This window comes from Onychomys torridus, chromosome 19, assembly GCF_903995425.1.
Source record: "Onychomys torridus chromosome 19, mOncTor1.1, whole genome shotgun sequence".
Taxonomy (NCBI): domain Eukaryota; kingdom Metazoa; phylum Chordata; class Mammalia; order Rodentia; family Cricetidae; genus Onychomys; species Onychomys torridus.
In genome coordinates this window covers 56,240,264-56,257,363 of record NC_050461.1, presented here as the reverse complement: position 1 = coordinate 56,257,363, position 17,100 = coordinate 56,240,264, and the positions used below count along the sequence as shown (strand labels likewise).

General features: G+C 38.6%; 1 protein-coding gene across 1 annotated transcript in view; it reads right to left on the bottom strand.

Moving 5' to 3' along the window:
* The window catches only part of Pacrg (parkin coregulated), a 466,156-nt gene that overhangs the window by 395,604 nt on the left and 53,452 nt on the right, over nucleotides 1-17,100 (bottom strand). Inside the window, exon 2 of the mRNA XM_036169261.1 lies at nucleotides 1,660-1,794. Coding sequence (XP_036025154.1) covers nucleotides 1,660-1,794 — 135 coding nt within the window. The remainder of the gene's footprint in view (nucleotides 1-1,659; nucleotides 1,795-17,100) is intronic.

Genomic DNA, 17,100 nt, shown 5'->3' with positions numbered 1-17,100 from the left:
TGACTGGATGAGATCAAAATAAATCTATATTACTATAAATTTCCATGAATGTAATTTATGTGATAGGTGGCAATTATTTAAAATATCCTAAATCATTTACTTATAAATTATTAGAAAATCTTACCAGCATTAGTTAAGATTTTGAAAAACTTCCTATCTCTTTATATGAACCAGATCACAGATAATCAAACACAGAATCCATGTGCTGAATCATATATAAATGGGCCCAAACCCATGCTGTATGTTGGGAATGCAGACTGAGGCTGAGATAACATACATATCTGAAGTAGGTGTGCTTGCTAGACATCTTTCTTCACAAACTCCACAAGTTCACAGGGCACATACTCTCCCTATTCAATTGGTGAAGGATCAAGGGGAAATAAAGCTCCTCACCCTCCCTCACTACAAGTTTACAGCAAAGCTTAATAACAAAGACACCGCCATGTTTTTGTTTTTATCATTGCTAACACATCTAAGTTCAGATGACTGCTCAAAACCTAGAAATGCTTGCTAATGATAGAAAAAAAAAATGATTTTAAAGACACACTAGATAAAATGTACACAAGTTATCTCTGCCTTCCTGTTTGGGAGAGGAAAAGGTAAGTTTAACTCACCTTCACCAGCTATTTGCCTGATAAATTCTTTAATTCAACAGTTTTGGGTTTTCGTGTTCATTTATATGTTCCTAATTATAGACAGCTCTCACATCCACCTCCAGACAAAGACACCGACACTAACTTCTTCAGCTCCTGTGTCAGCTGCTTGGGTAATTGAGGATGTTTGGTGCGAACCCTTTGTCTTCCTTAACCTGGTGTGGTACTCCGGCTCCTGCCCCAGCTTTGCTGTCTGAGGCAGCCGAGCCCTTATTATTCAGCTGATAAATATCCCCCAAAGCAGAGTCGTTCATAACAGAAATAATTAAATAGCAGAATTGGTTAGAGATAGCATCCATTCCTCAATTAAATGTAAAAGCCTTCTCCGTTAGACTGACTTGTTTTCACAAGTCACATCGGCAAGCCTTTGGAAAAGAGGCACGGCCACATTAAGATGGCGTCGTTAGGCAATACATTTATGTTGAAGCCAATTAACCTTTTGTCGGGAAAGTGTCCGTGCTGTAATGGCTTGGCTGGCCGAGGTCAGCCACTAACAGGCAAGGATGACAGCCCTGTCCCAGCCGATGTTAGTGCAGAGCCAGGAGAGAGGAGCCGCCTTCTTGTGTATTCCACTCTGCATTCCCAGGGAGTGCACAGCCCTGACCTATCCATTTAGGTAATTAAAGCTTCCATTTGGAAGTGTCCTGCAGGAAGGTGAAATCTGGGGGAGATAAATGGCTGTTGCTCTCTGCATCCAGCCGCCAGGTCCATCATTTGATGGACTGCTGGAAACAGGCCGGGTTGCCAGACTCTCATAAAAATAGAGATGAATTGGGCTGCAGACAATTCTCTAAGGCGAAGCAACTCTGTCATTTTCTTCTTTGAGGGCTATAATTTAATTGTTAGTCAAGGTGGACGGCTGACACAGGGGCTCTAAGAGCTCGCCCGCCACCATTCCTTTGCTGAGGAATTATTCCCGTTTATTTACTGAGCAGCCAAGTTTGTTTGGCATTGGAGTGTCGCTCCCGCAAGCGCAGCTGGCTGCCACAGCTGTGCCCAGACTTACCTTCCAGGCAATTTTGTTTCCTTTGGAGTCATGCTCAAGGGCGATTGGGAAGTCTCCACGCTCATAAAATTTTCGGAATGCCGTGGGCTTGGTTGGCCTTTCTTTAAATGCCCCTGCAGCAGGAGGGCCCCGTACCTTGAAGAGAGGAAAAAATACTTTAGCTTCTAAAACGGGCTTAAAAACAAAACAAACAAACAAACACCACCCCCCCCAAAAAAAAACTTTGCAGGAAATATGCTTGAAATTAAGTCCAAACTGCTTGACCAGGGACAACAGAAATCTCCCGTTAACACAAACATATTCAAGGGCTAGTTTGTTTCAAGCTACTTGAGAAAGCCTGGCTACAAAAGGCCACTTTAAATGTCATTGTGTGAGAAGGGAAACCAGACTTTAAGGAACATTCAATAGAGTTCAGAGTGTTAAAAATGGTAACATCTATAATAATTGTGACAGTCAGGTTTGATATATGTTGTTGGAGGATCATGAAACAACACAGTTAAAATATTTCCTTTAAAGTCTCTCTGTCTGTTTTTGTCTCTGTCTCTCTGTGTGTGTGTGTAAAATGATGCCCTATGTTATTATAAATATTAACAACAAAACTACAGACTATGATATAAAATGAACAGTAAATTATGGAGTTTATAGAAAAGAAAGGTGAGCTACTATATATATATATATATATATATATATAATGCATTTAGTAATCTCAATTCACCAGGAAACAATATTAGAATAGATTGTATGAAAAAGTCTCTCTTCTCAAACTGCATTCTTCATTAAAAAGGAAACGCTTTCTGTAGAATTATTCACGCTGAGTGTTATCTTCTAAATCTTCATTATCTATAACTGAACTAACCCACTAAGTTATAAAAGTGAATGTTAAATAACCTATTTATAAAACTGCAGTATACTGAACTATTATAGTACAGACAGACATGTTTATCCTTCTTACTAGCTATAAAAAAAGGTAACTACAAGTCCTTTCATATACTAGTTTAAGAGAATCACGATTTTTCCCTAACAATAAGGACAAATTGACAAATAATTTAGCTTAATTTTTTGTTATATTAATTTATAATGTTTCTGTTAAAACTTCAATTTTAAGAGATATATTAACGTCTGCAATAACTTCATAAAGTACATACAAAATGTAGGATGAATACATTGTCTCTGGTCTATATGAAAGGCAGCATTTAGAATTGTGGGATATTAAGAAATAGGAATGTAACAGGATGCTGAAATGGAAGACCGCACTTGTTAGAGTTTAGGAGGCAGTCTTACAGAGCACTGACTGACTCCCTGTATGAGATTTCTGAGCCATGAGCTGGATATGGAAGAGACTGTTTATCTTGTTGATGTCACCAGAACTGCATAGCTGAGATCCCTGAGCTGAGGTACACTTTTGCACCTCATCAAGTATTACATTTATAAATTGACTGAGGACTAAATTTTGTTTTTGCTAAAATTACTTAAAAGGAAAAAAAAGATTATCATGTACTAACATGACACCATTTTAAAATCATCAGAAAAAGTGATAGATTAAAAGCTGAAAAGAGAAGGCCAAAGTAAGGTGTCATGAAAGCACAATCACATTTATTGAGAGTGACAGTGCTGTGGTGCCCGAGAACTGACAGAGTGTATGGATGGATGTGTATATTGTTGTTAGTGTCTTTAGATGAGTTACTTGATTTGACTTCTCTTCTTTGACTTTTTCTGGAGATAATGGTAGATCCCCATGCACTTGGAGGAAATGTTACATAAACTCCATGTGATCTTTATTCGGTTTCCCTGAGGTGATATAAACTGAGAAGCCATGAGACCATATCACAATTAGGCTCCTGACAATGGTCTAGATGATCACAGGACTCCCTTTTCCTTATGTAGCCAGACCCTTCTGCATCAGTCCCAATCCCAATTTGTTATCTCTTGGCAGCAACTTATCATTTCCTCATTTCCAGAATTTGGTTATTCCAAGAATCATACAGTGCATAACCCCTTGGGACTGACTCCCCACCCAGACAATTTCTAGAGATTCCCATACATGTTTTTCAAAATGCTTCAATATATTCTAATATTAGAGAGTATTCTGTGCCGTGGACACAGTATAGTTTGTTAAACATTCATTCACCATTAAACATATCTGGGCCATCTCCTTTTGGGGGCTAGCACAACTAAAGCTATGAAGTTTTGTAAGTGGTCATTACCAAATAGAGAGTTTCCCTCCCTTTCCCTCACTTTCCTTCTCCCAAGGTTTTTAAATTATGGATGAATGCCATGTTTTGTTTTGTTTTTTGCCAAATGTGGAATTTTTTTCAACATCAATTAATATGCTTGTATGATTTTTCTTCTGTCATTTTTGATAACGGAAGTTTGAGATCTGGGAAATATAAATCCTATTTCCTCAAGTTACCCAGCTATTCAAATCATGTTTCCTATTGGGTGAATTATGGTGGCTCCTATTTTTGAGGGATTTGCCCATTTCACTTAGATTATCAAAATGATCTGATAGCATGTTTCTCATGTTTGAAGGATATGTAATAACATCCATAATTCACTCTGATACTTGGTAATTTGTGTCTCTTTCGCTGTCAGTATATAGATGTTTACTGTCTCTCTGTAGAGACTCATTCTTTGCCTCAATGTTTACTTTATAGTGTGTTTTCACTTTCCTTGGTGTTTATTTCTGTTTTTCCTACTTGATTTGCAATTATCTTTTTTTCTTTTAATGGGAGCTTAGATGATTGATTGGAGATTTCCCCTCTTTTTCAATGTCAGTGTGCACTGCTGGAGCTTTCTCAGCTCTTGTAGTGAGAGCTTACAAGTCTGTGACAGCACATCATTTTCACGTAGTCTAATGATTTCAAAACTTCCCTGGATTCCTGTGTATTATCTAGATGTATTTGAATGACTTCAGGTTTTTAAGTTGTTGAGGTTTGTTTTGTGATCCAGAACATGAGTTAATAAGTATCCATTCATAATACATACGTATTCTCTGTTACTATTCAGGGAGTTCTAGATATTTTGATTAGGGCCTGTCCTAATTAGGCTTCTATTGCTGTGATAAACACCATGACCCAAATCAAGTCTGGCACAAAAGGGTTTTATGTCAGCTTACGGTGTAGTCCATCACTGAGGGAACTCGAGGCAGGAGCCTTGGAGGCAAGAGCTGAAGCAGAAGGCATACAGGAGTGCTGCTTGCTGCTTTTATTTACATGGCCTGCTCAGCCTACTTTCTTATACAACTCAGGACCACTTGCCCAGGGTGGCATTGCCTACAGTGGGCTGAACCTTCCCACATCAAGCATTAATCAATACAAGGCCCTACAGATCTGCCTACAGGCAAGCTGATTGGACGAAATCCCTCACCCTGGAAATGCACAGGTTTGTGTCAAGTTAACAAAGCCTACCAGCTTAGCCTATTTCCTGATGAAGTTGTTGCGTTTCTCTGTACTCTTGATCTCCCAACAGTTGTTTTATAAGCTTTGAAAGAGGAGTGTCTCCAACCTAAACTGGGTTTGTCTAATGCTCTACATATCAATGAATACTTGTTTCACACATGTGGCCTTCTCTATTCTGATATGCGCACACACTGAGGACCCTATAACTTCTTGGTAGAATGACCATTTTCAATGTGGATGTTTCTAGACTGCCTTCTGCTTCATAATGGGATGATTCTTTCTGCCTCTGGAAAATTTTCTTTAAAGTTTAACATTATTATAGCCATGCAATTTTTTTCTTATAAGCAGAGTTGGGATACTAAAGGTATTTTAACATTAAGCACCAGAGTTAGGAGAAAGACAGGTGCTCTGGAAAAAGTAAGGTATATATTACAGCACAGGTGGGGATACCTCTCTTAAAAAATTTAATTAAAATTCTCTTAATTTAGTTCATGTTATCATTATCCATTTCCTTAAACTTTCAATATAACTTTCATCATATTTAAAAATATTTTTAAATAATATAACATTGGGTCATGTAATGTAATTCACTTTATCAATCTCTGCTACTTACTTGGTATTCTTACAATCACTTACATTCAGTGTATTTCTATGTTAAGAATTAAGTACATCAATTTCATTTGTTTTATTTTCTCTTTGTTCAATTTTTAAAAATTTCTTTATTTTTTTCCTTCCTGTGAGTTAATTGGATGAATTTAGAGTTACATTTTGATTTGATTTACAATTTTTTTTAGTATATATCAATACAAAGATTTTTATAGTGATTGGTCTGACTATTACATTATATGTGAATAGCATATCTTAATTATTAGTATTGTTAGTAGCTATTGTGAAATGTAGAAATCTTATATCTCTACATCTTCTATTACCAGCTATTCATAATTGCTTAGATTTTTCCTTCTGCATGATTAAGAACCACATCAGAAACTTTGATGATTTCTTCTTCAACTGCCAAGAAGGAAAGTTGGAGACAGTGCTCTTAGAAGAAAAGCCTGCACCCAGGTTCTCAGGAGTGGATTATTTTCTTTGCGACAATCTCACTTGCTCTCAACCTTAGTGTTTAAACTATCGTTTGTACTGACTCATATCTTATCGTGTCCTTCCTCCCCGACGTCCCTAAATTCTTTCTTTGATGCTTCCTTTCTAGTAGAGCACTCTTTTAGACACTCTTTCAGGATAGAAATGCTGAGAACACACTCTCATAGTTTTCAGCCAGCTGAGAATGACCTGCTTTCTGCCTTCAAAAACAGTATTTCAGCGGGCCACAGCATTTGCCGCCCACAGCTCTTTCTATTAGACCTTGAAAAACAGCACTGCTTCCATGTTGCTTCCATGGTTGCCAGAGACAAGTTTATTGTCCTTCGAAGTGTCTGTTTCCTCAATGCCCCCCATTGCTCCTTCCTTTTCTTTAGTGTTCAGAACTTCTAATATACCTTGGGATGCATTTCCTGTTTGAAAATGTCCCAGCTCTACGAATCTGTAGATTATTGCTCACTCGCTGGCTTTGGAAGGTTGTATACCTTCCTTCTTTGGATTATTTTTCAGACATGGCTTCTCTTTCTCCCTTCTTTTTTATTCTGAAGACACCAGACTTTACATTCTTGTTATTTTTCAAGGTTCGTATCATTGTAGCTCACGTCGGGAGATTTCTGCTGCTTAATGGTCATGTTTGTAGAATCGCCCTCTGCTGAACCCAGTCCTTTTGCTGAATATCGGTTATTATTTCTTTTAATTCTGAAACTGCCACTTGATTTTTCTTTATTTGCTGGGAATTTCTATTTTTCTACTATTTTCATCTCACCAAAGCATTTTTAGCAATGGGTGGGTAATTTCCATTTTTTAGACACATATCTAACTTTTCTGTTGTTTTAACACTGATACTTATTGATTGTATATTTTCAGTCACCTTGAGGTCTTGCTGAGTTTGGGTGTGATATGAACGTTTACGATTCCATATTATGAAATTCAGAATTCATTTTCTTCCCTCCTCATCCATTTCTTTCCCTTGTTTGACACCCACAACCCTCTTGCACACGAGTGCTGTGTGGCTGCTTTCACTATGGAGAGGAGAGGGGCTCTTGGAACTCATCAGAAAGTTACAGGAACTCAAGAAGTTCCTCCCCAGGGTTATACTTTTATAAGCCATAAACAGCTTCTAGAGGAGGCAGTTCTCATGCTTTGTCACCCATGTGGGGGTGGGCTTTTCTTTGGCATGGCTGCCTTTGAGTTCTCCATGTTCCTCTACATAATGAACTCAATGGTCCACTGACAGACAGGTAGAATTGTTTCTCTATTCTGGCTAGTGTCAGTGCCTTATCTGCAGTGAGCAGATATTTGCATACATGGACCCATGAAAAGTTACATATCAGCTAGACTAAAAGAGTGCATTTTAAACCTTCTTTTTAAAATATCTCTGCAGGGTTGCAGTATAGAGTTCATTATTTATAAACTGGGATAGAAGTGTTCATCCCTGCTCCGATCAGAGGAAAGGCCTTATTATGCATACTAAGAAAGGGGGTGGGTTCTAGCACCCATAAAACCCATGATAGCTGCCCGAGTTGGCAGTGAGTGTGCTCCATTCCCAGCACCATCCATGGCGGCTGGCCTCACTCCCACTGGACAGTACTATGATTTCTGCCTCCCCACTGGTGTCCTCTGATGCTACTCTGGTGGAAAAGAGGGCAAGTCTCTCATTCCTATTAGATGGGACACAAGGAAGTCCAAGGTTGCCAGTTTCTCTGTTGACATCATAGGCTTGGGAACCTTCACTAAGTGTAGAACTGAAATGGACAGTGCCACCTTTCAAACCCTTGGCTACAACCATTGGGTAGATATTTGATAACTAGCACTTTCTGAGGTTTTTCTTTTTCTGGAAGTCAATTGTTTATGTAGTAAGCCTATCTTCATTTATTTGGAATCACCTTTGATTGCAATCATCTTTCCCCTTTGCTTTATATTTATTTTAAAAATAATTTCCTTTCCCCCTTTTGTCTTTTCTACTATACATACTGCAATCTTTTTGATTCTGAACTCAAATTCTAACTGTTCAAATATTTGAAGGAAATGAACACATTTCTCTCTAAGGAAGCCTAGGAGGCTTTTTATAAATTGATACAGACAACTTACAGTTCTTTCTTCCCATAAATTTCCATGTACTCCCTACAGGAATGATCCATGCCAGAGGGTCCATGGAAAGTCTATGTTTGAAGAGGATTTTATAAAGTAACCTGTGTTAATATGCAATCACTCAACAATAGGAGGTTTTTTTCCCTTGAGTATCTGTCATCTTCTGTCTTTATTTTACAGCTGTTCATTTATTTTAGCTTTAAAAAACATTTTTACTATTTCTGCTATGCATCTATTTCAAATGAATTCTTGTTATCTCAAAATTGCAGTTTGTACAAACAAATTGGACATTATTAAGTAGGTCTCCAAGTGTAGTAGTTGGGTCCTCTCATTACGTCCTTGGAGAATACTTTCTTTGTTTCAAACAGATATTCTGTGTGTGTGTCTGTGTGCACTTTATAGGGGAACATAGCATACATGCATTCCATCCCAAATAATTCTCAGAGCCTATTCATGAAAAACCAGATGCAATACAGAATAACTCCAGAAAGAAAATACAGGTGTTATTACTAGAGACCACACAGAAGGTGAACACTGGAATGAGCAACTTCCAGAACATAGAAAAATATTGTTAAGGATTCTTAGGTAAGTTCTATATTTGTGGAAGAGGAAATATTGTAAATCTTATTTCATGTCTTAAGATTTCTACTCTGATTTATTATAAATAATATAAAGCAAACAAGGACCCATAAATCAAACCAGCTTTGTGAGAAAATGCAATTAAGATTGCCCAAATGGTGGGGACAATCCGTAAACCAATTAGGAAGAGTGGATGTCACAGCAGAATGCTTTTAATAAAAGCTAATGCACTTGGGAAGCAAGATATTGAATGCACTTTGAAATGACTTCAGATGACAGAGTACTTTATATGCCTGCATTTATTGAATGTTCTGTAATGGATTTAGGACTTAGATCACTGTATCTGTCATAGGGCCACAAAAGTAATAATAATAAGTAGGAAGGAATTTAAGGCTCTCTCAAACTCTCCATCATAAAATGTGAAATTTTCCTTTTCATTATTTTTATTCTTAAGCATAATCTGGAGCTATAAAAATAAGGGAATTTTGCTCCAAATGGAAAGTTGACAGAGGATACTTCAAATTAGCCCATTTAGCTACCTTACTAAAGCACTGGTATCAGGAGATGGCAAAGGTCATAATTCCCAGTTGCATAAGCTGCAAGCTGGAATTGTAATACATTACAGCACAGCTGTTGTCCAGTAGGTAGGCATCTCTGCAGGGCTTCTGAGTTCCTGCTGGACTGTGAGCCCTGGTCTGTGGTGTGTGCAGCCAGCATTCGTGAATTCTGATTCAGAGCTGATGCAATTCAGTTTCTGCTCAGTTTGCTCACTGTAATTGTTTTTGCTCACCCAAAGTTCTACAATGTCTAAGGTCACCAAATGAACAAATAAAAAAATGCCAAGAAATTAAGAGGATAAGCAGATTCTATAGCAGGAGAATGTGAAGAAAGCACATAGCCTTCCACATAGCAAAAGTGAGCTCTGACCACAGGGGCTTTGGGGAGGGGACCTTTAGCAATGGATCAACTTAATAATGAAACTGTACTTACGGAACAGGGTGTGTGTGTGTGTGTGTGTGTGTGTGTGTGTGTGTGTGTGTGTGTGTGTATTTACAGCACTGTAGAGGTACACATACTGTGGATTCCTTAAAATCAGACATTGTAGTCAACAGTCAGTGGCTGGGAAACTAGTTTTTTTTTTTTTTAAGAACATTGTTCTGTCAAGCCCAAAATACAGAGATATAAAACAAGACATTAGAATCTCTACATAATATTGTTTTCAAGAACTGATAAGATGTCCTGTACTGAAAAGTGCAGCCTGGGACATGCCATGATGAAAAGTTTCAGTGAGGGTGGCATCTGTAACAAAAATAAATGCCCTCATGTGTGTGTTGTTTGACTCATATTACTGGCACATATTTTCTATTTTCTTTAACATTTTCTTCTTTGTGGATTTCACATAATGCATCCCATTTCTACTCATCTCTCCATCCCCTCATTTCCACCCTCTGCCCTTGCAACCTCTCCACCATAACAAAATTTAAAAGCAAAACAAAACAAAATGAAAAGCCCAAAAAACAAACAAACAAAAATCTCTGCACAGAAGCTGTAGTGTGGCCCAGTGAGTCACACAGTATACCCTCTGGTCCATACGTCTTTTCTTGTAAGTGTTCATTGCAGTGAGTCATTGGTCTGGTTCGAGGCTTCTGGCTTCTGCTACCTGGCACATATTTTCAACAAAACCTTATGAATTTGCTTTGCATACAAAGAACTCAAAGAGGCTGGACATGCTGCTGTGAGTCAGTCACACTGTCTGGTGACCAGCTGAAACAGGCAACAAGCCCTTCATGTCTAAAGAACGTGCCTCAGTTATGGTGCTAGATGAGGATTTAGGCAAAAACACAGAGGATCCCCTGATACGTGTGAGGTTTGTGGGCTTCTGCAGGGTTTGAGGACGATGCCTGACTGAGGACCTGAGCCAGAACTAAGACTTAGGTCCCAATACTAAGGTTGCAAAGAATCTGCAAATCGCAGAAGTCAGAACAGACTGAAGAAAGCTTGGAGGAAGCTTTGTAATCAGTTCTAATTCTATCACCAGTTAGTAAATTTGATACTTCCCCTTCTAAAGTTTCCAGAAACATATGTTCTGGAGACACCATGCTTCTACCTTTCTATTTAGTGCATGTTTCTTTTCTGTGCAAATCGCTATGCTTTTGCTACTGATATTAAAATTTCAGTTTCCAGAGATAAGCAAATTTCCAACTACTGGCAATTACATTTTGACTATCTACCCCCTTTTCCATTGTAATTATGCTGCTAAGCACTTCTGGCATATGTTTTCTGTACTTTGTATTATTCTCTCAGGATAAGTTCCTCTATTTGAAATATAGGGTAGAGCTTATGTACTTCATGATTCTTCATATAATTATTCATTAATTAAATAGGATAGTAGGTCACTTGGCTGCTCAATTGACATGCTGTGATTAACAAATGAAGAGGTTCATGTTCTCAGTGTAAGTCTGAATACATGTATCTGCAGACCTGTGTTCTGTCCTTTTCTGAATTGGTACCAGTTCACACAAGCTTCATGTTAGAAGGTATTAAATGCTGGGCTGCTGATCAAAATTGTTTTCTTATCATCTTTGCTTCCCATTTTATTTATTCAGCATCTGAAGGTTTTGAGATTTTATAGGAAAGCTCCTGCTGCCTCCAGCTTTGCTTCCTCTAGGTCATTCCTTTGTGTGCTACACAATGAATATTCAAATAGACCAATTAAATTATATCTCTCATCTGCTTATGATCCTCAGATGATTTCTTATTGACATGTTGCAAAGACTCTTGGGAGCGGATTGCGATCTCTGTGGTCAGCCTTGCACAGGCACCGCAGCAGCACCAGTCACCACCAGACAGAGCCAACCACAGTTCTCTTCATTTCATCAGCCTGTAGGTAATTCTCTCTGTGTCGCCTTGTTCTCTCCTCTTCCCTCTCTCCTGAATAACTGAGTAATGACTGTTAATTCAACACTCAATACAAAGCCCACCTTTTCTAAAAAGTCACCTCCTGCCCTAGAGAAAAATCAGACAGATACTTCTTCACTCATTTATGGTCTAAAGAGCTAGAGTTAAATAGATAAAGAGCCCATTATGCAAGTGGACAGTCAATAAGGTTTGCCTGTGATAAGATGGTGGGTTCTAGAAATTAACCGTCCTCTTAAAGGGAAGGGGAGCATGTACAGAGAAAACAGTAAGAACCCCAGATGGCCCTGAATGCTCAACAATAAGATGGTTTTATAGAATAGGAAAATACCCAGGAAAAAAAAATGGAAAGGAATAGCATTGTAAGAATTGGGGAATAGGCTTTTATTTTAGGGATTCAAGGATACAGGCAGGTAGCTTAAGCAAAGGACTGAGGCATCCATCTGCCATGCTACTCTAGTAGTCAATTTGGCTGGACAGAGAGCTAGCTATAACACCGGTGCTTCCAGAAGTGGTTAGATCATGAGGACTGACCTAAACAATGGTTTATCTGCTGAGGAACTGTAATCTGACTAGACTGCTGGGAGTTGGTAAAGGTAGGAAAACTGAGCATAGAGTAGAGGGAATGGATGACTGAGGTGTGCCTAGGAAGGAGCACACTGGCCCTGGCACCTTTCTATTCATCAGCTTCCTGGGTACTGAGGCGTGAGCAGCTCTCATTGCCTAATGCCCTCATGTCTCAGCCTCACCTCTGGCCCAGAGCCATGGAAACTTCTGACACTGCCAACTAAATAAATCCTGCTTTTCAAATGGTTTCTCTTCAGCAACAAGAAAGTCTGAAACATACAGCATCTAAGTGGAGAAACAATGGTGCAGTGATAGGGTGGGCCCCAGACTGTATCCCATTAAGGAATTAATGGGAGTATTAAACTAAACCAGATATATTTTATACGAACTAACCCACACTATGGCATGCCAAAATATGAATTACTAGCCAGGTATGACTGTTGAAGTAGAGAAAAATTCATGGCAATTAGAAATCACCCAGGAGAAGTAAATAACACTGGAATTAATAAATTACTGAACCCCCAGAAGCACAATGTGTTTAAGAATAGAAGATGCATATGTAATTAAGTTTATAAAAAACGGCCAAAGCATTTGTGCAGCATTGATTTTTTTCAGTATTTAAAAATTCACAAACTCTCCATACTTAGGAGGCTGAAACACAAAGACTACTAAAAGTTTGAGGTTAGCCTAGGCTACACAGCAAGATCTTGTCTCAAAAAAAAAAAAAAATCCACATAAATCTGAATATACATAGAGGCCTAGTATAACACAAATTTAAATACTCGTAAAAACAGAGGTAACAGGAAGATGGCTTAGTTGGTAAAGCACTAGTAGACATATAAGCATGAGGACCTGAGTTCAGATCCTCCTCCACACCTACAGTGGGATAGAGACATGGATTTTCAGATCAGACCTCTTTGGCCAGACAAGCTAGCCAAGCTGAGAGCACTGGGTTCAGTGACAGAGCTTGTCTCAATAGATATAGCAGAGAGAAACAACACACACACACACACACACACACAAACACCAGAGAGGGGAGAAAAATGGGAGGGAGGGAGGGAGGGAGGGAGGGAGGGAGGGAGGGAGGGAGGGAGAGAGAGAGAGAGAATAGGATTGCAAAGTTACTCATAAAATAGATTTTACATACAGTCACAAGTCATAAGCCTTGGTATTACTGGAGACAAAGAGACAAGCCAAATACACTATTTCCAATATAGATATAATTTTATATAATAAGATATATCCAGAATCTGTAACAGAAATAAGAGTGTGGCAAGTAACACAAAATGTCAAACTCTGCATCCTCAGGAAGCAACCCTTGTTTTGGGAGACACTGTCCTTTCACCAGGGAATGTTATTTTATCTTCACTATTTGCCTGCATTTTTCAGTATCTCCAAATAGAAATACAATTTCCTGTAAGTCTGAATTTTATATAACATCAATTAGAAAAAAATTATCCAAGAGGCTATACCCTAAATTTGTTTATTCCTATAATTTATAGCTAGTAATGATTAGCTCACAAGTGATTCATCTGAATTTTCTATGTATTGCTTATATTTCAGCAACTATATATTGTTCACACAACTTTATAACTAAAATTTCAGTACAAATGAACCAATATATTTTCCCTCTGTGTGAAATATCCATTACAAAAATACACATTTCTGCTTTGGAAATTCATTTGTACAAATAGAAAAGTTTCACTAAAAATCTACTGTTTCTGTGATATTTAATGAAATAATTTCATTTGACTAAAAGAACTCGCAGAGGCTGTTTGATATGGTTAGTATGAATAAAAATGAAAGCCAATTTTGTGTATATGTAATAAAAAGACTTACGTTAGCACTATATAATGATTATGACAAAACGAAAGTTTATGATGCAGTTTTTCTGATGGAAAAGGTGAGGAATATATAATGTTCTCAGTGTAAGATAGGATCTAAGTTAAAACCTCTTCCTTACTGGCTAGCATTCAAACCACCAGAGGGTATTCAGTGGGCTGCTACAGCAAGAAAAGGCACCATGGGTCTTGCCCATCTGGAGCCTATATACCAGAAGGCAGGCCTGCCAGACATGTCCACCTATGCAATAGTGGCTTTACCGCTGAGGAAGGGACCAACTGCCCTTTGACTGGATCTGAAGTTGCTCCATTGATGGGGTAAGGGTACTAAGGATTAAAAAATCAGCTACCAATCAAGGTCTTGGGAGGGCAGAGGCCCACACAGGGAATTTATCACTGTTGTTAAACCAAATTGGCATCAAACTGCCTCCTAAGTACATATACTTCTTCTTGTAGACAATAGCTGTTTCCAGCCTCAGAACACCCTCCCCTTATAACATATAGTGGTAAATACAGAGACTCACAGCTATCCAAGATGTTGAGAATGGGGCTTAGCACAAAACAAGACATTTGTTCCACTCCCTTTAAGGCTCAAAGACCATTGCAGAAGAGGTGTAGTGGTATTGTGTTCTCCGAAATATTGTGCACTCTAATAAAATTATCTGGGTTCAGAGACAGAATAGCCACAATATTAAACATAGAGGATAGGCAGTGGTAGCACACGCCTTTAATCCCAGCATTCCAGAAGCAGAGATCTACCTGGATCTCTGTGTGTTCAAGGATACAGCCAAGCATGGCACCTCATGCCTTTAATCCCAGAAAGTGAGCCTTTAATCCCAGGGAGTGATGGCAGAAAGCAGAAAGGTATATAAGGTGTGAAAACCAGGAACTAAAAGCATTTGGCAGGTTAAGCTTTTAGGCTTTCGAGCATCAGTTCAGGTGAGATTCATTCTGGATGAGGACTCAGAGGCTTCCAGTCTGAGGAAACAGGATCAGCTGAGGAACTGTTGAGGCGAGGTGGCTGTGGCTTATTCTACTTCTCTGATCTTCCAGCATTCACTCCAATACCTGGCTCCAAGTTTGATTGTATTAATAAGACTCTTTAAGATTCATGCTACAGAAGAGGGGGCAGGAAGCATGTAGGAGCTAGAAGATATGGGGAAGGGCTGTGAAATGGCCAGTCTCTAGACTCCATATAACCACTGAACCATTAATTCACAACTGTGCTTACCTGCAGTGAGCCCATACAAGACTGGCTCTATCAACAATTATTCATGGAAGAAGGGTCCCTACACTTTATTACAGAACTATTGGCTGCTTACAGATTCTGGGAAAGAAAGTATCATTATTTTAGCTGTGTGGCTACTTCTGAGGCTAACAGACTCCAACAAATAGCTCCAAACTATGGCCACAAACATCACTGAACAAAATCGAAGGACATGGATGTGAGAGAAAGATTTGTGAGGAGCCAGAGTGGTCAATATGTGCTGTGTACATGTAACTAAAACATAATAAAAAGGATCATAATGTATAGTGATATGACAAATTTGTTCATGAAAAATTTAAGAAAAATGGTGTCAGACTTTGATTTTCCATTTGACAATATATTTTCCAGTATATTGTTTCCAAAAGGATGCATAGTCATGAACAGAGGTCAACCCAGCACAGGCGACAGCTTTAGGATGGTACTGATAAGACTCCTGTAACACTGAGTGGGGGAATTCCTGGGCCCAACTTCCTCTTGCAAGTGAGGGGACCCCTTCCAGACCCAGATTTCTCATGGGATAGGACTCTCTTTCATGCCCAGCTTCTTCATGTATAGAATTAAAAGAAACCATTGACTGGCCTCTTAGATTCTTTCTACTCCTCTGTCCCCTTACACATGTGTTTATTAGATAAATATGGATGATATGCAATATTAACAGAGAATTAATATGCTTGTAGAAGTAAAGATTGTTAAGGTATACATGAACTCTTTTGGTGGGCTAAGAAAATACATCCCTGCTGATGTTTCCAGGCTAATTTTTCTTAGCTGGGTTAAGAATAATATTCCCTTTTCAGAGATGCTGATTTCATTGGGTCCACTTGATTCACAAATGCTTCTGCAATAGCCTCCTTCCATGTTATATAAAGAAGACACAAGGGCCGAGAGTCAAGTACAGCCAGGGCATTTAAAATTTGTGAATAAACCAGACACTTGGAGTTTAGATTTTATTCAGCATGCTGTCTCTCTATTACCTAAAACTGTCCTTATATAAGTAATTAGATTGGGCATCTATCTCATTATAGCATTTTTGTTTATATTAATAGCCCATGATGTTCCTTTAAATTCTCCACTGTAGGAGAAAAAACAAAGACTGACAGCCTTTCCAAACACAATGAAATGCAATAATCAAATGACAAAAAGAATCTTGGCAGTTCAAGGCTCACAAAATTTACTTTCAAACTACCCCGTTCCTGCAGTTCAATCTAGAAAAAGCCACATATTTAAGGCCCCAAGTGTGGGTCTTGCTATCAACCTGTCTCCAAAGAGTCATCAGAAACTTCGGTTTAGACTGTGCATTTAGCATCCATCTTGGAGAACTGATAAAATGCCGGAGTGACTGATAGCTTGGCTAACACACTGTCACACCTAGCACAGGCCAGAAACGTGAGTGGGCTAACTGTGAGGAGAGAATGCAAATGGGCGAGAGTTTAGAATACCTTGAAACGATATTCTATTCTCACAGCACCTGTAATGATGAGAGTGCGGGAAACATGTTCCTACCGAGACATGGATCCCCTGTATCTTGCAGTAGTTACTTCTTACTGAATAATTAGACTAAAATGTGGGGTTTGCATATCTAGAGATACCATGACCATTTATAATGCACATATTCTAAGTGTTTCAATAGAAAAATTGAGAGTCTCATGTCTAATGATGCAAGCCAGTATTTTCCAGAAAGAACCAGCTG